The 26,529-nt window shown below is 34.0% G+C and overlaps 2 protein-coding genes across 2 annotated transcripts in view; one reads left to right on the top strand and one right to left on the bottom strand.

Moving 5' to 3' along the window:
- The first annotated feature begins 3,261 nt into the window (after positions 1-3,261).
- LOC126834517 (uncharacterized) lies at positions 3,262-6,598 on the top strand. Its single transcript, XM_050566491.1, has 3 exons — positions 3,262-5,269; positions 5,358-5,386; positions 6,301-6,598. Exons 1-3 carry the CDS (start codon positions 3,432-3,434, stop codon positions 6,501-6,503), a joined length of 2,070 nt encoding a protein of 689 aa, XP_050422448.1. The 5' UTR covers positions 3,262-3,431; the 3' UTR covers positions 6,504-6,598.
- A 1,371-nt stretch (positions 6,599-7,969) lies between these two features.
- The window catches only part of LOC126834702 (inverted formin-2-like), a 37,905-nt gene continuing 19,345 nt past the window's right edge, over positions 7,970-26,529 (bottom strand). The window contains 14 exon segments of the mRNA XM_050566811.1: positions 7,970-8,249; positions 8,740-8,915; positions 9,534-9,646; positions 9,714-9,892; positions 10,070-10,210; positions 10,277-10,393; positions 10,491-10,789; positions 11,202-11,819; positions 11,822-12,222; positions 13,133-13,215; positions 13,323-13,477; positions 13,595-13,754; positions 13,817-13,935; positions 14,529-14,725. Of these exon segments, the coding sequence (XP_050422768.1) occupies positions 8,037-8,249; positions 8,740-8,915; positions 9,534-9,646; positions 9,714-9,892; positions 10,070-10,210; positions 10,277-10,393; positions 10,491-10,789; positions 11,202-11,819; positions 11,822-12,222; positions 13,133-13,215; positions 13,323-13,477; positions 13,595-13,754; positions 13,817-13,935; positions 14,529-14,725 (2,971 nt within the window). The 3' untranslated portion in view covers positions 7,970-8,036.

Raw genomic sequence — 26,529 nt, 5'->3', positions numbered from 1 at the left:
ATGACCGCCGGACTTGCGGGTTTTTTTTCGATTCTGTTATCTAGTCCGACGGCTTTTTGGCCGGCCAACAATCGCATAATTATTAATATTATTACACAATATTATAATACAAAATTTAACGATAACAACGTTGGATTCAAAGACGTTTGGCCTGGGTAAGTCGTCGAAATCCCCAAAGGTCGGCTCATCCGAGCTAGCTGGGAATAACAAGACAATAATATATTTTTATTTGCAATCGACGATTACGCGGACGTTATCTCCGACCGGACTTTAATCGCTCTGACCTCGAAAATACATCAGCAGGTAATGGGTGATGGACAAACAGTAGTGTTTGATAAATATTCGCTGTATTACACAAAACAATACCTAATCATTTCGAGTACCTACTATAATTAACCTATATTACCTCACGTGTTGTACGATTGAAACAAACCAATTTTTTTATGAAACCTTTGCATTTGTTGCGACCTTGTCGTTTGTAATGCTAGTACAATACGTTTAAACGGTGTACTGAATAAAACGTCGATAATGACGTTGAAAAGAATAACATTGATCCGTGAACTTAGCCCTCTCAAACCACTCGAATGGTCAACATTACAACTTGGATGCGTTTTACGTATGAAGGGCACAGGTGAAAAACGGTTGTAGTCACCTTATGAAAATTTTAGAGTATAGCAAAAACAAAGCTCGTGAATTTCACTCTCTCTTACATATGTACAAATAAAATCACATTAAATACTTTTTTAATAAAAAAATGTATTTATTTAAACAATCTTTTGACATAAATAATAAAAAATTAATGGCATAAATTGAAAAAAACTATTTGAAAAAAAAATTTCATAATGTCACTACTACCGTTCTTCCCCTGTGCCCTTCATATATTAATAGTATAAAAATAGAATTATAAAAAATGTGCAATATTTTACTTGAAAGAGTGAAATCAACTTATAATTACCATAGATTTACCTTCTTTTATTTTGCTGCCCATATCATCTTAATAACAGTCCACTGTCTAAGCAAACAAATAACAAACGTTTTGAAAAAAAAATTATGCGTTTGGATAATAGACCTATCTAAATTTAGGGTTTTCAAAGTGTGTGTGTGTAATATAATTTTCTTAGCTGACAAATGTTGGTATTAATTTTGCAAAAATTACAACTTGTCTTTGCGACACCTACTTGCTTGTAAAAATTACCAAGAATATAGAAAATCGAAATTTAACTGTTCTTGAAATACACAACTTAAAACTCTAGCCTTGATTCTTATTAGTTTTATTGTAACATATAATTATAAACTTGATAATCAAAGGGAGACTTGTGTTATGACTCACTTTTAACATTTAATTACCAACTCACTGTCATTAATTAAATAATTAACTTGCAGAGGATGGTAGGGAAATGTTAATACATTTCCTATTTTCATGATATAATACATACCCATTTAAATAGTAAGTAAAACATAGCTGGGGTTGTTAAAAAATATCCACGGTGATAAGCTATAACGTATGTAAATTAATTGCATCGGATAATTAGTGAATTTGATATTGATGATGTAATGCAATTTCCCAGAGATAATTTTTACACTATACTGCAAAGTAGTAATTACAATGATCAAAATATAGCATTATTCTTACACAGAAAATATACTAATTAAAGGGCGAGTACCTACTTAATAGTGGTTATCTGAGTAAACTACAATAATAGTGTGTTTGAAAACTAAGTTGCATACGGTATACCGTGTAATGTAATAAACCGGTATAATGAAAAATTGTAATTAAAAATGTATGGTCGATTAAAATTCAACTATAATAAAGTGCTGTTAAAGTAAAAATTAAAAGAAAAACAAATTATTCCTATAATTCAATGATAATCACCGATGGTCGCCTTCAACTGTTGGTCTCTATTACTCGGGTAACTGAACTTTATATATTTTATATAAAAACAATATTTAAAGTAAACTTAAAAGATAATTAGTAAGCTTTTGTTGCTCTCCGTAATAAGAGACAAGTAAATAATGTGTTTATCATAATTATTGTTGTTAATACCTTGCGGGTATTTCAAATATTAAAACCAGACAAAGAAACTATTTAATTATTTTTCTTTGTTTCTTAAAATACATTCACAAGCATGTTTTTAACAATATAATTCCGTCATTATTAGTGCAGTCCAAGAACTGTATGGAGAATTGTACGCCAAGTTATGAGCTAAGCTTATGGATTATATAATGCAAGTTGAATGAAGCAAATCCTAAATAACGCAAACAAATTTTAACTAAGTAGAAACTACACGTATTTTTTGAGTACCCATTAATTTAAATATTAACCATAAGTCAATCGAATCATGGTTGAAAAATCATGATTACAATAATCATTCAAGTTATTCCTTAACCAGTTTTTAATGACGTCTGTTATTTTGCTCTGACAAACAAAAACAAACATTTAATTGTGATTAAACGAATAATCGAATAATTGAATAATAATTATTATTAGCTTCGCGCACTCAGGAGTGTACACAGTTTTACACTGAGTTTTTTTTTAGTTTTTAGATATTTTGACCCAAGATATCTCGCAAACCGCTAAGCCGATTATAATACATATATAGCTAGTCTATACATCAAAAATTATTGGCCATCAGGCCTTTGGTGGGATTTTTTTTTTTAAATATTGGTACTTAATTTTGAATAATGTTAAATCAAATACAAATGCAAATCGTAGGTTGGAGCTTTTTATAAAAAAAATAAGGTGATTTTATTATTTAAAACGCCTATAACGCAATAAAAATATTGTTTTTTAACGCTTTAAAGTATTATTTATGTTGTTTGCTAAAAAACAATTTTGCTTACTCTCAAATAATAGCTATGTGTTGTTTCACATTTGGTATTGGTATTATACAGTATGACTCAGTAAAACATAGTCTTAAAATGTTTAAGACGTAAATGAATCTAAATTAATATGTATTATTTCATCGATATTAGCAGAAAATTTATTCTCTCCGCTTTGTTCTCTAAACAGACATTTAGAATTCAATCTAAAGTTTTTCTGGTATATAGTCTTGTGTTTTATTGGGTCATTTAACGCGTTTTGCACATATTTACCACAAACAATTTTATTATTTGTATTAGACATGTTTTCTTCCATATAAAACAAATACCTTCCACTACTATACATTTATGCAGACTTTAAGTATTGCAATGTAGTAACTTAAAACAATAAAACTCCTTTATATATGATAATATTTATTATTTTGTTTACGGATTTTTTTTTTAAACAAATTTTACCACAACGAGTTGTTTGAAATCTCGACGTTTTTTTTAAAGGATTTTAACATAACACGTGTACTATTAATTCCTCGACTGGTTTCCAACAGTAAAAAACCACAGATTGAGATGAACAGCTATTATCTATACCACAGTCCGTCGCGGTCGTTGTTGCAATGTTGAAAGTATGGTTGCTTCTTTTGTTTGTGCTCGGGACTTGCAATGGCGAGCACGAGGTCAGTTCTGAGGACAAGACAACGTTGATAAACAAGATCCATTCAATTTACGCGATCGAAAACGGGTATGAAAAATCCGGCGTCGAGTTTGTCGACTTCGAAGTGAAACACCGGAAACGCAAACTGTTGCGAATGATCTCGGAACTAAAGACCAATGTCGTCTGTGGCCTAACGTACATAGCCCTGTCTTACATGCGCATTTCCAAGCATCTACTCCTGTGGTACGGCGAAGATCTACTGGACAGTGCGGTGGGTCAAATCGAATCGTTCAACGAGCACGCGTTAAACATGATCACTGTGCTGTACAACCTTGGCTACGAGAATCCCATGATAGGCATGTGGTATTTCTATATATATTCCAGTAAGATCGGTTCGTTCCGAGCTCGCATTGACAAAGACAAACAAAACGACGCTAAACTGACGACGTTTGAATTGGCCAGCATCCACGACAATGTAATCGTAAAACTGTCGATGAACGTGCAAACGTGCGACCGCAACAAACACAACATCGCCTCGATGGACCATACGCTGCACGGACACTACAAGTATTTGAGTACCAGCAATGCCGGCCATAAGGAGATCATCGCGGTGATCGAGGCCTACAAGAGAACCGTCAGCGGGTTGATCAACGACAACAAGACGTTGCAGTACGGCTGTAAGAACGCGAGTAAACTTACAGTGGACCGTCTATACTTGAACGGTGTGGTTTCAAACGAGGACATCATGAACGAATTGCAAAGTCATTACGATTCGAAAATTGTTTGGGGCGACGCGGCCGATGTACTTAAGAACACCTACAGCCACCTGATCGATAATCCCAGCGTCATGTTCGACAACCTCAGAGGAATTCAACGTTTCCAAATGTTGTTTAAAAACCTTCTGTTAACGATAGTTTTACGTTTCGTGTGGTCACACTTGATCATAACGGGCCATCCCAACAGGGACGACAAGTTGCCGGAATTTTGCTTTCTAATAAGAGTCCATCACCAAAACAACGAGTTCACAAAATTATTAGAACCATTTCTACGATTTTTACAACTACACAACCATCCAGGTTTAAAAGAACTGTTGTTCTGTTTACAAGGAAGAACGTTGTCATGCGTGAAAAGTGGCGAAGGGGTCGAAATAGTAGAGAGGGAACTTACAACGATAGGAATAGGTTTTAATAATTTCAACCCGATGGACGGTTCTTTATACGATGACACAGATTTGGCTGTCAGTTATGATAAACTGGTATCGTTTGCCAAAAAGAATAGTTTGCCTACTAAATATCGCCGTAGATCTATCAGAAAATATGCAGCGTTTAAACAAAATCACACACGGCTTTCTGTATTCATCAACCGCGTACAATATCAGATTTTACAAAATGTCGACTTTGAGTTGATGCATATGCTCTTCAGCAACACAAGCTTTACAACACTAGATAAATTCAAAACTAACAAAGCTAATAAAATGAAATTCTCGGAAGGTTCAATTAAAAAATATGAAGTGGCAAACACCGAAAGCATTTTATATGTAGAAAAAATCGACGAGATAATAGAAACAGCTTCCGATATCGACGAAGAAAACAGTTGTCATATCCTATACGAAACATGTGAAACTAAAAATACACCAGAAGATCAATCACAGAGTAAACCAGACGACGATAAAACGGATGACGCTGAAGATAAAAAAAAACCTGAATATGATTCGTCATCAGGAATAGTAAGAGATGTGCCAATCGAAGATGGTGATACTAATACACAGAGCTCTGTGTGGTATAAAGGTGAAAAAATTGGGTAAGGAATTTTTGAGCCAAAAAAAATGTATCTATTTCTAAAAAAATGAGCTATGCAAAATAGATTATAATAAAAATTTGTATTCTAGGGAGGAAACCCCAGAAGATAAAAAAGAAGGTAAGTCCGATCGATCAAACATTTCTTGTTCGATTTTTACATGTCACTAAACTATTAAACGACAATGCATTTTTTTTTTGGGGGGGGGATAAAAATGTAATTTATATATATTTGCAATGTATTAAACGTTTTATGAACTAACTTAAGGCCTGCGGTCACAACGACGTTTGTGACATGTTTTGGAGGATGTCGAGCGTCGCTGTGAAATTACTGAGTAAGATTCCTTCCAGGCTGTGGATTTATATAGGATAAGGCAAAGAAGAATCTTTTTCGCACTATCTCACTTCGGGCCTAAAATGCCCAATGCCAAGTTTTACAAAAACTTTGTCGCAAATTTAGGACTTAACATATTAAGAGACAAATAATTGTGCTTACACATTTTTTTAAATACCAAAACATTATATTTTTTGCAGAATTTGTAAGTTTTAACATAAACACGCTATCATTTCGCAAAATTTAACAGATCTTGTCAATATTTTTAAGAACATAAATGTATAGTGCCCTTATTAAAATTTAAGAGTTTTTTTAAAAAAAATTGTCGTTTACATAAGTTCTTTTTGGCTTGGTAAATTAAAAACTGATATCAAATTTAAAATCAGCAAACCCAAAAACATAATATGACTTATTTCGACATTTTTTTCGCTAAAACCCAGGCTATTGTTTTAACTTCGTCGCGGGGTATTGTTTTCACAATTAATTGATTTTATAAGAACTTTCTTTACATCTACTTATTACCATTTATTTATAGTGTGCTGGCTTCTTACTTTGTTAGACATAATATATATAAACAATATACGACACAAACCACTTTCGGATAAGTAATGGTTTATATATATATATATTTATCATGTAAATTAATAAGATAATATTTTTATTGAAATATAATTACCTTATAAAAAACTTCCCTATCATAGCGGAAACTAAACAAGCTCCAGAAGAAGTCAAAGCACCAATATCAGAACAGCCACCGTTAGAAATTGAGAACCATCTAAATGCACGAGATTCGGAAGGCTGGTCAGCTCAGTTTTGGGAATCTCTGGTTAAAAAGCCGGAGTATTTATATTCTGTAAATGCCTATAATGCAAAAGTAGAAGAATCGCAAAGTGATACCGAATAAAAACTTCAACTATAATATTCCGTGTTTTAACTTTTTGTATAATATTACAATAATAAAATTACATTTATACTATTCTAGCATAAGTGACTATTGTCGAAAATCCTCATTGCTGTATTAATAATATTATAATATTGATAATTGCGAAAAATGATCTTTACTTTATTCCTCAATGGCGTTCTCTCAAGTTTTTGTTTACATTAAATACTTACCAAATATTCTAAGTCGTTTATTAAAATTTTACCAAACAAATTTACCATAAGACTATGCATAAAACTATTAGGTGTCCATTATAGAATTTAGGTAGGGAATAATAACTGTTGTTAACGTCCATTAAATGTACATACAACCATGAAATTGTTGTACAGCTTTAAAACATGTAGGTATTGCTACCTATACAAAAAAAAAAATACATGACTCGATTGGTAAGTATGCCGAAACGTTTGTAGCAGTCATTATGTTAAACAAGAACAGCTAAACACGTCATACGAGCTGCTGTTGGTTAGGTAAAACACATTTAACATAAAACAAACACAGTACACGCAAAACAACAAGATTTTGGAAAAATGACATCATTTGTATTTTTAAAAAAAATAATCACAACGCTTCAGCATTCATTTCTAGCACTTAATTTATATTAAATTATAATACACCAAGTGTTTTTAATTTATTTTGTTTTCACACATTTATATAATCGTTTTTATTTCGTTAAAAACTCAATAATCATCAAACATAATATTATTAGTAGTTACAGCGCTTAAGTATAATAATCTTGTTACAAAAAAAAAAATCGTATTAAGCGGAACACAATTCCAACGAAAAGTCTTCGAAAACAAAAAAATTTGAACGTAGTAAAATAATAAATTTGCGGAAGAAAATATTTAATATAAAAATAGTTTGTATATTATATTATATGGCACAAGAAGACGAGAAAAAAAAATTTATAAAAATAGGGAAAAGTATATAGTACAAAGGGTAACAAATACGGATGTGGTTCACTGGCGAGTAATATTAGTAACTTTATCGGCTTGTTTTTAAAATAAACTTAAAAACATCGCAGAACATAATATGGAAGTATTTCTTTAAAGATGTATATATATATATAATATAAATGTATAAATAAAGTGTTCAATCATTATAAAATTCGTAAAAAATAAAAACACAAAAATATTTTTTTTTTAAAACCTTGAATTAAAGTCAATTTCAACAGTAATCCAAAAAAAAAATATCGAAGCTAAAAAAAAAATTAGTAAGAATATATTATAATAGATATTTAATGAAAAAAATAATGTATAAAAAAAATAAAAATAATAATAATAAAATAACTACAATAATTTACTTAACCCTACAGAAGTGAACAGACTCTCTTTTGAAATAGATTTTGATTTGGACGAAATTTAAAGTCTCAGATTTTTTGTTTGTTTTGTTTTAATACTAAACGCACACACATTTGGAACACACTCGGTGCGATAATTATTAATATATTAATAATTATCATACTTATAATATGTTTACCGGGCGATATTTTTTTTTTGCCTAAATGTGTTTTTCGTCTGCACACTTGACGCTTTTCAAATGGAACGACCCTCTCCTAATGTCTTGCAACACCAAGTCCACTATGCACACGTCCTCCTCTCTGGGTTTCATGGCCGGAGCTCGGACTCGTTTCTTGCCGTTCAGGTCGTCCTTTTGCATCTGCAAAGCGAGTTTTTGATTTTTCTCCTCTTGCTTTCGCCTGTTTTCGTTTTCCTGCACAAAACAAAACCGTATAGAATATTGCGCTCAATATAAAATAAGACGGTTTTTTATTTACAAAAATTCAATCTATGATTTTCACTAATCGACAGAGAGAAATCTATGTAAAGTTGCATTTTTTATTTAAAAATTACTTTCAAATGTATGTATGTATGATTTAATGCTAATAATATTATACTTAAAAACTTGCAATTTCGTAGTTATTTCTATTTGCAGTACCATATTGTATTACTCTGAATTTATATAAATATATTAAGTTATTATTATTTATTGAAAGCGTAATACTTGTACTTGGTAAAAATAATGTTTGATTAATGTAATTATTAAACTACACAAGTCCAATCTATAACCTAAACGTGTTGTTTTTTTTAATGAGCTTTGTTCGATAAAACCAAAAGCTTAGCTAAAATAACTATCTTCACGTAGAAACTAAAAAAAAAATCTAATACTTAAGAAATTATGTATACCACCAATAATTTTTTACCTGAACGACTACTTGAATTCGGTCAAAAAAGTTGCACAGCAAAGAAAAACACTCTTCGATTTTAAACGTGGACACGTCCTCGCCAAAGTGTACTGCCACTTCTCTGACGACGTCCATCGTGCTTCGATAAAGCTCGTTCAATTTTTCCACATCTTTTACCGATTGTTTTATGAAATCTAAGCAAATTACAACATTATCAAGATAAACAAACAGGTCAACTAAAAACAAAGACAGTCAAATACATACAGGTGGATCTGAACGGTAAAATTATTTTTATAAAAAAAAGACGTTTTTCCCCATTTCTTTTATCTCTTAAAATTAGGCGTTACTCGTTAGATAACTAAAAAAATAAATCTAAGTAAAAGCTTTGAGTTATCTAAGTGACCGGACAAATTCATTTTTCGTTTTTCTATTGATGGAAAATGTTTTTCTTTTTTTGTCAATCGTGTCTTGCAGATAAGTATAGATACAATTCAGATAGATCGAAATACTTTCAAAACAAAACACATTATAAAACTATTTTGTAAAATAAATAGAACGTTTGTTATAATATTTGACGATTTGAACATTGATTGCTGTACTAAGGAAATGTACTCGGCGGTTAATTTCGACGACTATGTCGTTGAAAACGTTTTTATGAACAGCGTTAAATTTGATTCCACTACCTTTCCTGTTACATATTAAGGGGCTGGGTGTAGGCAATTTTTGTTCGCATAATCTTAGTGTATTGTTTATCAATGAACAGACTTCAATGATAGCTTATCAGACTATATCACAAGGAAAAGCGTCCATACCTGTGAATTGCGCAGATATATGTTTTTTGGCTTGTTTCGAAAGTTCCGAGTGCAGACTTTTGAATTGTTTGGTAAGTGTGTTAATCTCCTCTTCTACCGTGCAAACGGATATCCTAAGTAAACATTAAAAAGCACATTTTCAAATCCATCGACTTTCCTACAGTATGAATTCGATTTTACCTTGATAAATTTCGTAATGCCGGAGTGTATTTGGTGAAACTCAATAAGTCATTTTTGTTTGTCTGAGCCACTTCGACAACAAAGTGGAGGAAAGTCACTCGTGGTTTGTTCGCTCGGGTATCGAGCAATTTCGGCAGAGTATCCAAAGTGAAACCACATGCATTGCCAGCATAACTTCCCTAAAAGTAAAAAATAAATAAAACATTTTTTTTTTTGTATATTAATAAATAATGTTATATATAACTGTCAAATTCCATAAACCGTCTGAGCCCCAATCGGTAGGAAATAAACGGATTATAAAAAGTACAAAAAATATACGTTTATATTTTAAAAAATCTTATAAATCTGCAACTTACAGCATTTAGATAGTTGCCAATAAATAAGACCAGCGATAGAAATTGTTTGAAAGGCTGGTCTTCGATTATATTATGGCACATTTCTTCTATACTACTTAACTGAGTACAGATTTCTTTTGATAAAATAGGTAATTCTTCTTTCTAAATAAAAACGACATTTTAGATAATTGTTATTTTACGGGTGTATCGCCGACCAATAATATTTACTTGTATCATTAGTTTGATTTTTAACTGATAAAACGGAATATTGTTAAGATTTAAACAAAAAGATTCAGCTGTCCCGTACGTCGCCGGATCGCCATTATGTTTCTTCAACATTTTTATCTAAAAAACAAAACAAATGGAGTATTATTATTTATTAATTGATAATCGATATTAAATTAAACGTATACGATCTCCTGTTCTTCAACTATATACTAACTTCATCGTCTGTGGGCAAAACTCGTTGAAGACCTTTGAGTTTTTCAATAGGAATTGAAGCTCCGTCGTCGAGAGCTTTGATGATTTCACTGGGGCCCGATTTGAATTGCTTCAACATTATATTGATCGCTAAGCTCCTTTTGCTATCCAATATATTTGTAACGGTAGCTTTGGGCGTTCCGTTGTTGGACAAGACCGCAGGCGATGACTTGGCTCGAGGTTTTTGACAGAAGAGTTCCTCGATTCTTTTGAAGTTTATAGATAGATCAGGAGGATCCGCAGATGACCAAATGGATTTATCTAATATTAAAAAAAATGTATATTGTTTTAACAAATTCATTGTTTATAATTAGAAATAAGCATTTTTCTATTAATTTGTACTCGAATAATAATTTATAATAAAAAATTATTCATGATTTCTTTTTTGGCAGGGTTTTTATGAACAATTTGCATCTACATTTTTTTTGTGACGTTTTGTTGTGAAACAATTTTCCGAAAAAAACGTGTTCATGGGCCAATGACTATCCCAGTAGGAAGAGATTGTTTTATTGAACTTGACCTTTTTTATTATTAATTATTCGGGTCTTATGAACAATCGAGTGATAAATAAAATTTAAGAATTATAATGAATTTGAGCCATTTTTTAATCGAACACGAAGTTGTTGAACAATTGCCAACTCTGTTACACTTTATGCAATGTTATTTATTTTACCCAAGTTGCGGTTGTTGACTTTTGTCCAATTGATAGTCTTCATTTTCGTTTTGGGTAATGAATAGTACTTGATGTTGTTGTTGGCCCTTCTCGTGGGCATTGTTCGGTGACCGTTTGTTATATTTGGAACTGAATATGTCATTTGACTGAATTCGGTCAATCCCATCGAAGGTACGGGGGGCGGAAGAGGGGGTGATGTTACTCCTGTTGTTAAGGGAGGTGGAGGTGGAACCGATCCCGACGATGGAAATGGTGGTGGCGGTGGAGGACAGACCATTCCTGGCATAGGTGGTGGCGGCGGCGGACAGACCATTCCTGGCATAGGTGGTGGCGGCGGCGGACAGACCATTCCTGGCAAAGGAGGTGGTGGCGGCGGCGCAGGAATCATTCCGGACGGCGGTGGCGATGAAACCGTTCCGGGTAGAGGTGGTGGAGGTGGTGGTGGTGGAGGCACTCCTCCCGAACAAAAAGACGATGTTGTTGTACTAGGAATGGTATTCGTTAAAGATGGAAGTGGAGGTGGAATTGGTATAGAAGATATGGGAGTGTTTGACGAAGTGACCGGCAACGGCGGTGCAGGCGGTATTGCTGGTCTTTCAGATAACTCTAAGCTGTTTACTTGATTTGTACCGAGTCATCGTGCGAATTGGTGGATTTCGAATCGGCTTTGCAATCTACTTCGGTAAAACCGATCTCACGGCAACATAGCCGATCCGTTTGAACGGATATTGAACATTGAGTCAGTTTTTTCACCTCTTGGCCAGTGGCAGTTGTAGTTTCGATAACTTCGCTGACGCTTTTCAACGAGGGCAAAGACGGCCGTTTAGCTTTAACACGAGTCTGTTTTTCCTTGGCGCTATCCAAACTATGCCGTCTGTTGACAGGCGAAAATGGCTTTTTATACCTTCTATCTTCGGTTTGACAACTTGTAGAACGGGTTAACGATGACTTCTTGAACGCGTCCAACACCGATTGTGGATCATCGCAAAGAACTTTGTTTATTAAATCCCAAATTTCAATTCTAAAAAAAATGTATACTTTATTAAAAAAAATACACGGTAATTATCAGTTACAAGGCATTTACAGTTAAATAATAATTACAAATTATCAGGTCGAATATCAGAAATTAACATTTAGAGCGCATTATGGACATCAAACGGATGGAAAAAAAATCTAGGTCCAATTGGCATGTCTAGTCAGTAGCTGTACGGTTTACTGGGACATTCCTGTCCAAACGCACAATACAAAAATAAAGCGACGTGGTAGACAAATCATTTTCTGAATACATTCAATCGTTTTCAAGTCGAACAAGCATCTACTGATACGGTGAGAACATTTTGAACATCACACATCTTTGTGGACGATTCTCACTTACGCCAAAAATCTAAATTTTCGAGTAAAAAGATGAAATACGGGAATTCATTTTTTATGGCCTCAATATTGGACAACCTCGAGAGATAATATTCAATTGTTAAACTCCAGTTTTTAAACTCGGTCGTTGCTCTATAAATGTTGATGCATTACAATTCATTGTTCCGAGATAATAAAAATCTAAAGACTTATTTCAAATTGTTCGTGGTAACAATTTCGAATAAACATGCTGTTCTAACGGTATTGAAGACACCTGATGGTACTATGTGATGTCAAAAGCCCACTGGCAAAAATAATTTGGAATGCCGACGTGTAGTTCAAATTGTCTACCTCCCGCTAAGTAAATACAAGATCAAACAGAGTGCGGTTGACGAAAATATGACATATTTATGTCCGACGAAAACATTTAATGTAATAATATTATGACGAGTATTCAGAGAGGCGAAAATTGTCTGCAAAGTATTTCAAGAAGACTCACTGAGCCATTGCAGTTTGACAACGTTCAGGAGTTTCAATGAGAAAAAGTAAGAGTAATAGATATGATTTTTCGATAAACTTACGTGGCCATGGTGTCGGTGTAATCCATTTCTGTCATTTGCATTAGCATGTTTAGTAAATACGATCCGTAAATAGTGTTCGATATCTGTAATGCGATTATACGCTTTTATAATTTATCTAATAATGTCAAACTATAAGGAACAAGCTGCAAGCTAAACATAATATTATCGAGATAGGCGAACGTTCACTGACCTTGGACAGCAGAGCATCGAGGAGTTGATGGTGAGACTGCGGAGGCGCCATTTCTTCGTCGATCAGCCGATGTTCTTCAAAAGCTGCAATTTGTATTTGCAGGGCTTCGTCTTCGTAGCCAGACATGCTATCTATTGCCGACCTCAATCCCAGAGCTGAAAGACAACGAAACAATGGTTGAACTCCAATAAATCCTTTTTAAAAACCACCTTATCTCTCTGTTAAAACATTTTTAACCCACGACGTGATGTGCTTATAGCTGAATCACTTACCCATGAGTTCGTTTCTGACGCGCATCCTTCGCCTCAACGACTTCTCGACAAGTATCAAACAGTTGGCCAAAGCCAACAGGGTCGTCTGATAGGCAAATGTGTCAGCTTGTTGCAGCTCCAACACCACGATTTCGTAGTCGTGCCGCAAGTTTTGCTTTACCTGCGAGTCATTCGCGTAATTACCGTTTTTAAACCGTGATAATATTAGTGTTCACTCTATACCTTAATGTGCGAAAGGGTAGTTTTAACGAAATCGATGCCTTCGGTGGAGAACATGGATAAAGCGCACAACAGTTCATACACCTGTAGTTTCACCGTAGTATTACTGCACGCCAACACTGCTGAAATCACATTATCAATTTGTTATTACCATTGCCACTCATACCACTGGTTTTGTTTAGTATTTAGAAAATGTTTCTGTGGCGATACTAGCTTAATCTATTTAGTTCAGATAAACCAAATGCAATTTTTCGACGCTACAGATTAAATGAGTTTTTAATCGTCGACGGTGCTCTTCCTCGTTGAATTCAATACCGTCGGAACGTGTATAATATAATTTTTGTTTTTTGACCAAGGAGCGTGACCGAGATTTAGTTCTAAGATATGAAGAGGACATTGTAGGATTGTATTGTAGGGAAAATTACATCGTTTTACAGTAAATACAAAAAAAAAACAATTGTACTTAAGACTATTTTGGGAGGGTTGCAAGTGTTAAGCTACAATAAGGCAAATTAGAAGAGAATTTGCTCAGATTTGGTCGACAGTATTAGAATAACAAGTAACGTGTAATATTGGCTGAATGGACAAGGCTCGAAAATAAGTTCCTCCGGTCAATAGTTATTCCAAAATCAATTGCAACGTCATACACGAGTAATAATAATAGTAATTGGGTTATTTGTGACGATTCATAAGATTTAGGCCGCGAATAACAAACCTGTTGCCAAGTACGAACAGTATTCCAGATGTTCGGAAATGTGATGCAATCCGGTTTGGGACCTCACGACAGCCCTGACACAGCCGACACATTGCAGCTGAGATATGGTATCCATCAACGTTTTCCCGCTCATATTGCCCAAGTTGCTCAGCAACGTGACCAGTCCGTCTCTTTCGAGGAACTCCAGAATCCATGATCTTTAAAAGAAAAAAAACAACAACATAAATAGATTGTTTTAAATTAAGAACATGCATTGTATGTCTTAGTATGATGGGTTTATTTTGTAGTCTGCCATTTGGAAAACAAAAATATTTTACAATGTACAACACATAAGGAAACAAACGCGGTGTGTGCTGCTTTAAGTTTTTCAAATCGACAACGGCTATTCAACTCGGGGAGTAAACAATCCTAGATGGTATGTCACCGGCATACTCGCCGTAAGAACATAATATTTTGTTTAGGACTACATAATAAATTCTTATACACCGTCCACATTAGCAGAGTGGCGGCGGGAAACGTACCATCTTTATCTCTGTTATTTCCTTATTTACACAATGTAACATGCTACGTTTTGACAAAATACATATTTTGTTTATAATATAACATTATAAATAATCCGAAACGAGAAGAAGCTGCTACAAGAAGATACTAACTATAAAACACTCACGCTGTGTTTACGATATTTCATCATTTTTAGGAACTGCGCCAGTACGAACAGAAGTTTTAAAACCTTAAAAGAGCTACCATTTTAATGACGCCCATGTATAATGTTGGCCGGTCGATTACTGTACTAATAAAAAATGCACTCCGACGATGTTGTGAAACGTTTTCCTCTCGTTTGAGGCTAATAAAAAAAAAACAAACGCGTCCCATGCGACTGTCTTACTTGCAACGGTGTTTTTTTTTTGTTGACCTTGCGCATTCAAATGAACTACATAAGTACCTACCACCGGCCCACTGCTAAAACACAGTATTATAATATTCTCTTCTAGATTTCTATCTAAAATCGACCATTCATGGCATTATAATGCACGGTGTTATTTCATAATAATAATAACAATATAATATTTTAACGCCGATGATTATCTCGCAACAAAAGGTGTATTAAACGAATGAGCGGTTACCAAATAATAATAATAATATATAAACATTTTATCTCGGTATTATTTAATTTTTTTTTATGAATAATACAAGAATTGTTGTAACGACTACATGAAAACATGAAAAATCGAAGCCCGTCAGCGAATTCGGTAAAAACCGAGTAGACAAAATAATGTCCTGGAAAAAAAAATCGCAGCACATAAAACGCGTTTCTCGGGAAGACCTAATGGGCGTTGGCGGGTACAATTACTGGTTTACCGCATTTACCAAATGACCAAACGACACAATATGAACTATTTTGTTTTTTTGCAACACAACAATTATTATTATTATACTGTTGGCGATTACGTCCAACTTCCAAGGACGGTCGAGCTCGCGAATAATATTATGTCAGTCTGATTGTCATATAGCGCCGAAGAAGAGCAGCGACAGCTTTATTCTGTGCACGCAATCATAATATTGTATACATTATTATAATCGCTGACCACTCCAACACACCCCGTCGCCCTACCTAGTCGTAATAGTGTTACTATTATTGTACAAAATAATTACGGTTGCACAATGTTTATCCAGCGTGCACCAAGTGACATCGTTAACATACAGTATTCTCGGTGGCCGACCGTGAGGAATGTCTCCCGGGGGAGAGACGAGGGCTAGGGGGGAAATGGTTTTTGGAATGGACTCAAAAATCATAACACAGGAAGGCGCGAAACCGTTTAGCCCCTCAAAAACTATATTATGATAATATTTATGATTGTTGTCAACGAAGCGGAATGGTCGTCGAGGTGTAAATTCCGTCGGCCCAACTACCGGGCCAGGTCTTAAAAATGTAGAAACTAATTATTAAAGTCTCTTGTGAATTAACTGCTGCCGTCGGAGATACACACGCCCGGACGGACAAGATGATAGCATTGCCGGCCGGGCGAAGTAATGATAATAAATTTCGTCAAGTGCACGCACATATTATTATTATAATAGTTTTGTTTATTTCGGACGAGCCTCTCAAGTCGTAAACCCTATGGGTGTACACACGTGGCTAATAGGCATAGTTCCAATTACACAATAATGCACGTATAAGAAATAATAATTATTATACACGCGTGCGATTCCAAAATCTCCAGAGTGGCACTTCTCGTTTAGTCGAATCTATACGACGCCGTATAACGTCGTACACATGACATTAATTTATATAATATGTAGGAGCCGAGGAGCAGTTTGTGCGGTTCACAAAAACTACTATGCACATACCGACCGACTGCGGGGTATGGACCGATAACAGATTTACACATTCCGAGCTGGGTCTAACGTTCACGTGCGTATTACCACACCACAGGTCTTCCAACCGGCGAAAAAGTCCACACGAGTCAGTGTTATGAAAATATGATTTGTGTACAATGGTCCAAGACCCTTTTGATTGTGTTTCAATTAATTATTGTTAATTGAATTTTATCTATTTTATTGTATTGCCAACGAAAACGCGTTACGGCTGTCACTCGTCATTTACGGTCCCGCACTTTATCAATTATTTAATATTACTGTTGTTGTTAATTTGTACTTAAAACTCGAATTCCGACAGCACGACGGTCGAGATCAGCCGACCGTTTAATAGATCCGAAAAATAATGTCTTTCGTTGTCAAGACCGCAAGACGATCCCCATCGGTCTTTCTACCGCATTAATATGTGATAGGACCGATTAGGAAACTTCTAATTAACAATTGAATAATATATCAAAATTTGTTTTTTGCGACAAGAGGTCGCTTTTCCTTTTTCGCCTCACATGTATAGAAGGCTATAATATTGCTGTACTTGGTTAACTCAATTTTCTAAAAAAAAATGCACTTATCACGTCAGTGTGAGTTATATCATTGAAAAAAGTTTAAAAACGTATAGTCAATTTTTTTTATATTATACAATACTTAACCAGGTCGTGCTAGTTGTATAAGCCTTATTGATTATACTCTATGGCATAGGTCAAGCATTTCCTCTTATTCAAACACGTCATATATGCAAATTAAATTAGGTAACTTTTTCTACATTTAAGAAGCATATTATAAAATTTAATTTAATTTTCACCTGGTTAAGAAAACTTTTAAAAGATATCTTTAACACAAAGTAGTTTACCTCGATACTGGTACCGATTTTAGAGACAATTAAGTTTATCTTTTTTTAATTTTTTTTTTCAGAGCTATATATCAACTTTCAAAACTTAACATATACAAAAATTAAATTTTAAATTAAGAATGATTTGTTGAAAATTAGGACTGGTCGATTGGAGAGTTAACTATTTAGGACGGAATGAAGGCTAAAATGTAGTATTACTAGTATTTGTACCCATTACTCTACAGCACCCCACTCAATAAAAGTCAAATAACTTAAACTTGATCCCTTACTTTAAATTAAACTACATTCTTAACGAAAATAATTCGACAAATATTTAGGTATGCCTTTAAATTAAAAATGGACAAAACATTTTGGTATAATACTGTCATGCCCGCCCCTCTTTGGCAACGTGCGAATATGTGTACCCGCGTGTAGTCGTCACCCTCGTCTCGATTACCTATATACCAAAATATCATTATAACTACATATGCGAGGAGACGGGAATGGTCAAAGTGAAAATGTGAGTATAATAGAAACGTACCGAATTCCTATGTCTCGAGCCAAACGTTAAATCAAACTCGGACATGACGTTGGAGAACTTAGTAGGTGTAAAATATGTGCGCATACATATCATTACAATAATACAGTATGTACAATATGTCCTCCGGGAAACGGTCGACCCGGTGATCGGACGGTACTTAATCACATCGGACCATCGCATCGGTCATTCGAGACCAGTTTTTATTTTGTCTTTCTTTTCTCATAATAATTTATTATCATTATTGCCGACACGCGAATACGTGTGAAATGCAATGTGCAAACTACAATATCGTATGTATGTACATACAGTTATTATGGTGTGCAATGCACATAACACTGTGCATGTTATGTGCTAGTAAAAGGTGTATGTGTGTGCATGTGCGTTTATAAATATTCGCGGCGGTTCACGTGTAATGGGGGGGTTGGTTATAAATGCGCCAACAGCACTTATACTTAATAACGTCGTACGACGGCCTGCAATGAGGGACCCGGCGCGTACTCTGGCGCTGGCCGTACAGGAATTCCGGGACAAGTAGTCTTGAATGTAAAAATTATGGAACAAAATTAGAAACGTCGCCAGCAGCACGTTACCATACTATAACTGACCGAATATTTTGGCTTGTTAGGACTTATTTAAAAATAGTGCGCGCGCTCCAGTCTCCACAGGCCGCCGCCACAGCCGCCGCCGACAACACCCCATTCTTCACCTGGTAGTTGTTATTGCAGTACACCCGTAAACGCATAAATCAGAAATAACCGCGTTCGTCAACGCCTCGTGTAAAGCCAATTAATATAACACTCGGAGTAAGGGGCATGTCCTGTATAAGTATATATTTATTATATATGGTTTGCTTGAAAAGGGGTGTATCGCCCGTGAAAACAGTTATTCTTGGAATTCGTTTAGAAATTTAAACGGGGTTGGCAGCAGGCGCGGATCTATGACTTTTTTATGGTGGGTGCTAATAATTTTCCATTAAGTACTTGTAATGCAGAGCAAGAAAACATTTAATATTTTTTAATTGATAGTAGTCTTATTAAGAGTTCCTATTTAATGCTAAATGTTTTTTTCTACTTATTAAAAGTAAAAAAAACATATCTCTTTCAATCCCCTAAACGTATCTCACTACATTAAATAAAACACAATCATTTTTGTTTTTTTTTTCTATAATATCAATTGAATTTTTACCATCTACCCACTTGGTCTTAATAATACAAATATTATCATCGACTTGCCCGACCTCCCTAAGGAGAACTCGTTTCGTAACTCTACAGATACATAAAAACAATCGAACGACTAACTAAATAATAAAATAACAATTATTAATTAATAACGATAAAAAAGCGCACATATTCATAAATATTATATTGTCTATAATCTATACTATCTACTGGATCTGGTTAAATAAAAGAAAACCCATTCAATTGTTTGGCGAGTGTGATCGCGCGTTTTTCTGCCCCACAAAAGGGGTAGGCCATTGATTTTCGTTGTTTTACTTTTCACTAAGACTACTGTATTATACCTACGATTGTTATAAACTCGGGTTTCCGATTGTATACACCCATTGTATGTAAATGAAAATACATAATCTCGGTACCTATATGTATAAAATTATTATTATTATCACGCTTTTGATTTTAAAATAATATAATATACGGATAGATGTATATTTTTTTCGTCCAGGTCGTAATAGGAAATTCCAAGGCTGATAACAACAATATCATTTCAGATTCGCACAGACCTATAACCCAAGGGTATCATCGGTAGTAAATTTTATTGTTCTTGCGGGACCTGGGCCAAACGACACCTGCGTCTATCTCTATAGGGACCGCTATAGGTTCTCTGCGCCCCGCACGGAATCGTGTGTGTACCGTTATTACCTTGTCGAAGTCCTATCTGCTTTGCTCTGCTATACATAATATTGTATAATATTCTGGTACACACCGTAACGTGCAAGAGCTGGAGTATGGGAAAGAACACTTGCTGCAGACGGTATTCGCATACAACCTCCTCGGGAGACGGATCCGTTGTTTGCCCATGACTAGCAACAATAACGATTGTAATTAGTGGACCTACCGCAGAAAAAAAAGTTTTGCTCTGCTCCGGGGTGTCTGTCGGTGGTGCCAAACGCAATAATGCCGGCTTTGTTGTTGTTGTAATAATAATAAAATGTTATTTCCTCGATACACTTATTCGCGCTATTCATTTTGTACTGCAGACGAGACGGTATCCGGAGACTCGTCGTGCGCTCATTGGACCGTCTAAGGCTTGGGGTAAACAAAAATGGCAATGCCTAATATCGTTATGTAGAAAACAATAATAAAATATTACCACGGACCAAGTTATAATATTTCTAAAAACACTGTTTTATCAAACGGTTTATGTCTGAAAATCATAGAAAAAACTACCAATTTATTGAACACCTTGTTCGGATGCTGACAAAAATTATTAACTTCTTGAAAATGTTTACTGACTTTTTATCAGAGAAAAATCTCGTTCGATAAATGTATTTTTACTAATTATTTTGTGTTTATTAATATTTGATTTATTTATTTTATCTTTTACAACATTAATTTATTTAAGTATTGCGTGTAATTATTATACAAATTACTATGTATATGAATATAAATTATTATGCTGTGTAACTGGGCATTCCACAAGGTTAGGTTAGGTTAGGTGAAATCACGAGAGACAATATTGCTTCGGGGTTCGGGCAGTAATTTTTAAGAGCAACAAGTGGAATTTGACATTTTAATGTTTAGAATAAATAAAAGAGAACAAAAATGTGTGCTTTGTGAAAATACTCTAGTATGAAGGTGAAGGTCATGGTTCTTCTCACTTTTGGCGACAGCAATTTCTATCAACAATTAGTTAACTAGCTTATATCAGTAAAATGTTTAAGTGCCCCATGGTTACTTTCTTTCACCAGGCAACGCTTTACAAACCATAGTGTTGACATGTAAAAGTAAAAACAGTTTTAGCTTTATTGTACATCTATACAAAATTAAAGATCATTAAGACGTTATCTAAATTTTGACATTTTTTTTTATAGAACAATTTTAAGCAGCCATCGACTTATATTCTAAGTCAAAATTTAAATAAGGTTTCTCCGTAAATGCGTTGTAAGAGTTGGAAACAAAAATAATCTTGTATCCTATTGTCTTTGATATCCATATTATGTTCTACACGCCCTTCGAGTAGAATTTTCTAAGATCCTAACCGTTGAAATAAATTTAACGATTTTGTTTTTTTTTTCAATTCTAATAGTTTACTGTCTATTTTATTAGAAAAAGTATTGTATTTCTGTCGTTTTGTTTTCGTTATACATACTTTGATCTTTACAAACGTATTCTGGTCATACCGTTACTGTACCATACCTACATCTTTCAGACATGCATACTAATAATTCAGATAAGAGTAACATCGTTTTACCGCCTACGTTCGCTTCAGAGTTGAATAATAATAATAAACGAGAACCAAAAGGGTTCCTACAAAGACCTTTTTACAGCAGAGCAAAATAAATAATTATATTTTTCAACGTACTCTTATATACGTGGGTGATGTTCATTCGTTTACTCAACAAGTCTTTCAAAAGAAGTGTTTGTAGTGGTCGGGGGGAGGGAAAGGATTCCCGTAAAAACGCATAAGTGTGTAATATTGTTGGGAATCGAACGCAATCGCATATTATTGCGTACCTACTATGCTCTTGGCGAGGAAACAATATTTATTCTACGTTTGTCGCCGTAGCCGGTGGGATTTTAATGATGTTCCACAGGTTTTATGCACCGAATCCTTTTGGTTTATGGGTCACGGTTGGCTAATAACATAATAAATACAGTACATACAGCCCGGTATTGCCCTTGCCACTTCCGGACACTCCCGCGCAGGCATTTATTTAGTTTTTCGTCATCCGATCGGTCGGAGGCTCCTTCTAAGCTGAAACGTTTGATATTTTTACCGGCAATGCAACCGGCGTGTAGTGCACACGAGTCATAAAAAAATAATAAAGGGTCTGAACGGGTAAAACGAACCAACGTCGTGCGGGACAGGCTACAGCGTGTAGGTACATTATAATATTATAATGTTATTATTATGATGGCCGGTCGGAAGCGGCACATATAATCGCGCTTTCAGTCGTGAAATTAAAAGAAACCGCACAGGACGAAACCGATTCGGCGCGATTTGTCGAAATATAATAATTATTTATGATGATTATTATTATTATTATTCAAATTTGAATTTATTTGGATTTGTCCGAACCGTTCTAAGGCACGTGATTTTGCCGGTGGCCATTCCTTGAAAACTGGATTTCCCGAGAAATATTTCTGGAGTTCATCGACCACTTTCTATAGTATAGCCACCGTACGGTATTACTCACTGGACGATGCGACTAAACAAATATAATACTAATAATAATAACATATACATAGATGCCCGTGTGTGCATCAAGGTAACTTTGACTGATGTTTATTGATAGCTTCTTATTCTCCTACTGACCGCGGTGTCCACGACCTATTACTCATTACAATGAATAAATAAAAGTAAAACGCCGACACTACCGTCGGGCTTTTTTTTTTGCATATTTTTACTGTAATCAGGACGAAATTTAAATATTGTTCCGGAACGCGCAATTAGTATATATTGAATTTATTATAGAATAATCATCGTTAACCGAGTTTATCGCAGCAACAGATCCGCTTTTATTATAAGTCAATACAAAAGTCTACGTTCGGGTTTGTAACAATTTTCTAGTTCTTTGGCCACTGGTCAAATAGAGAAGTAACTTTAAAATTCGGTAATTTTCGTCATTGTTTTTTGTCTTTACAAAATATTTTACCCAAACTTCTAACCCGAGCACACACTTGTAAATGTACGTCTAATATTATATTATGTTAAGTAAAACATTATTGTATTATAATTATAATTAGCACCTATTTAATAAAATAAATAATAAGTTAAACCTAATAATTGATGAGTATAATAAATCAAACAAATATTTTACACATGCCAGTTGCTGAGTCACTTATTTTCTGCGGAGTAGGTACTGACTGTGAACAAAAACCAATCAAGTACTTTTTAAGACAAATAATACTTATACAATGATACATTTGTATACAATATTGAGAATCTGATAAAGCCATACTCTTGGACAAAAAGGTTCCAATCCTTCTAGGGGGTAAATAATTAGCAATATTATTATTAATTTTCAAGCATGTTATTAAGAGCAGCGACCAGTGGATAAACGTAAATGCGTGTACAATGTCAGATAATATTATGTTGGTCATTGAATATTGTTTTTGATGACTAACAAACATCAATAAGGAGATTTTAGATTTTAAACAAGGAGTAAACATTTGAAAAGAACTAACGTCTTCCTCAGCTAGGTTTTTTTTAGAAATTACACCCCCATTACAATTTTTAATAATTTCTACATATTCTTCTTTACAAAAAAAATTGTATATTGTTGCTTAAAAAATACTATACACTAATTATAATTAATCTTGGAAAGTGGAGAATTCAAACTACTCAGTCCTTAACTATAGTTTAGCCTATAGTTTTAGGATTTTTTAACTAAATCTAAACTTAAATGTTAAGCGAAACTGGCGAGAGCGCCCAATTCTTACTTACTTAACGACATATTATCGTTAAGTAATCTAATATAATATTATCATATTATATCAGATAATTAATTATAGATAGAGTAACAGTAAATTAAGGTATCGTTGATTCTTGGAATGTACTGTTTTCTTACCAACACAAAATTATATCATATCAATTATAATGATTTATATATTAGTTTTTTTTAGTTTAGTTGTTTTGTATTGAATAATAATTGTAATTTTATTAAATTCCAAAAGTAACTTGTTCAAGACTAATGATAGTTGTAATTATTACCGTTATATACATTTATGTTTAAAATTAGCCGACAAGTCTTTCTGATACATACTCGTTACGCTTATGATATTATTAGTGTGGTTTATTTTTGTATTAGGTACTGTTGTTATTGTACTATTCTGTGCCACGTACACGGCAATTTATCAATTTATTTAACTCAATTTCTACCGTCTTAAATACTCATTCGTAGGCGCGAGTGTTAATTAAAACTGATACAACATGTGGTACACGGTAATACGGAGGAGCGGCCGGTCAGGTTAATTACCCAAACGGTTTTTTTTCTCATTTGTACCGGAAAGACGAATATAATTTGCCGGTTATGATATTAATATTTAGTTCCGATGTGCCGCGCGTTTACTCATTAGTCGTCCGTACTTGTGTGTGTGTGTATATAAGTAATCTGTTTTATCTGAGACGGGCGACTCCCTCCGGTTAGGAAGTGGATACTAGTACATGGCGTGTGTTTTTCTATTAATTATAATTTGATAGCGACCACGGACCTCGACGGCAATGATAATACCAAAATCCGTTACCGCGTCGGCCTGACCGTTTGAAATCACTCGGAGACGATTAAACAGTAAAATGTTACAACCGGTAAACCCGTTAAGAATCTCACGGGATAAATAACATTAAATGAAACGCGACCGCGGATTTTAAGTAATACAAATCTATTAAAACAACGATAATTATTATTGTTATCGATACGCGACACCATTTCGAAAATAATCGATAATAATACAAATAAATCCATACCCCGGTCGGTCCGATGATTTCCCGTTGTCCATGGTGTACGTCTTCCGTTATGTTTTATAATAAAATAGAAACATTATAAACGAGAACGAAAAAACGAAAGAAAAAAAAAGCTCGAACAAGATTTTTATAAAATTTCACTGGTTTTATGTAAGTGTAAAAAAAAAAGGACAACAATAATTACAATTGGGTACAACTCATAAAAAATTTGATTTTTAAAAACACAAACACTACAAACAACAATAATAATAAAAAAAAATAATAATAATGGCGATGATCGATAGTAATATTGTAATGAACTTAACGTATGTCGAAAGCAATAAGAGACTTGTCTACGCGACGGGCACGGCGATTTTAAAACTCGTTCACACATGGTTCACGTTTTGTGTACATCAGCCAATATTGCCTTCACGCACCCCACCCTGTTCGATGGCGTGTACCTCATATTCTACTGTTCAGTATATATATATATATATATATATGTATAATACACTGCACACTTTTTTCCTTTATTATTTATATAGCTTTAGTCAACGCTACTTTATCTTGGAACGAAATATATCCAATAGTTGGTGATTACAGCGGTTTAGACTTATACTATACAGTTGTTAAAGTAAGAACAATTATTGTTGCTATTTTTTTCAACTTCCAGAAATAAATGAAATGAACGCAAAAAATTATAATTACATTTTTTTTACACCGTTCCGACCAATATCATTGTTTCGTGCTTATCATATGTTTTAACGACACCTCGCGCTATAACCGCAGACTATAATATTATTATAAAAACAGTATTTCCATATTATAGTCTGTGCTATATTAGAACTTTCCGTTTATAAATACTTTTAGTACATTACAAAATATACCTAATAACGTTGTGTGCTATTTGGTTTCTACCGATATTATAACGTCTAAACAAATATCGATAACATATTAAATTAATATCCTCGAAATCTCGAGTAGTATAATATTATAGAATAATTGTTGTTGTTAGCAGAGGAAAGTATAATATTAATGGTTTATTGAAGCTATTTATTTGTCTTTGGAAGACTTCAAATAGATGTGATAAGAATACTAAACGTTCAAGCCAAGGTAAGAATTCATACATTTCTGTTATTTATGCTCTACGAATAATCAACAAAAATGAATAATTTTGTAACTTGTTTTGTTACCATTGTCAACATAAAATAAATACCTATAATAATAATAATTCGTTAGTGCAAGTTGATCAATTTATAAGTTATAATCTGCATTTATCTCTTAACGTGTCCTTTCGTAAAATAAAAACGATCGAGTTCACAACATATACATTTTCAACGAAGCGTTCTTCTTTGATTAATATCTATATAGCCAGTAGCGTGTATTAGGGGAAAGAGAGAGAGCATTTCGAATACATTCCTCTCATGAACAAAAGAAAAATAGATTAAGTTTATCTATTATTGCAAACAATTTAATTAAACTTTTCTTTTTGTGTTGATAATTATAATATTATTTTAGCAAACCTTATATGAGAGTGGCGTAAATATAAAAATTAGACTCAGATGCGAAAAATCAAAATGGCTTCTTTCTTATTCAGTTTTAATGTAGAAGAACAAAGTATTATATTATAGAATAGT

This window comes from Adelges cooleyi, unplaced genomic scaffold (assembly GCF_023614345.1).
Source record: "Adelges cooleyi isolate 19-005CV unplaced genomic scaffold, UGA_ACOO_1.1 ACOO_flye_CR_arks_rails_tigmint_CR_PRNA_21, whole genome shotgun sequence".
Classification (NCBI taxonomy): Eukaryota; Metazoa; Arthropoda; class Insecta; order Hemiptera; family Adelgidae; genus Adelges; species Adelges cooleyi.
Note: the sequence above shows the minus strand (reverse complement) of the source record. Positions and strands in the feature narration are given on the sequence as shown.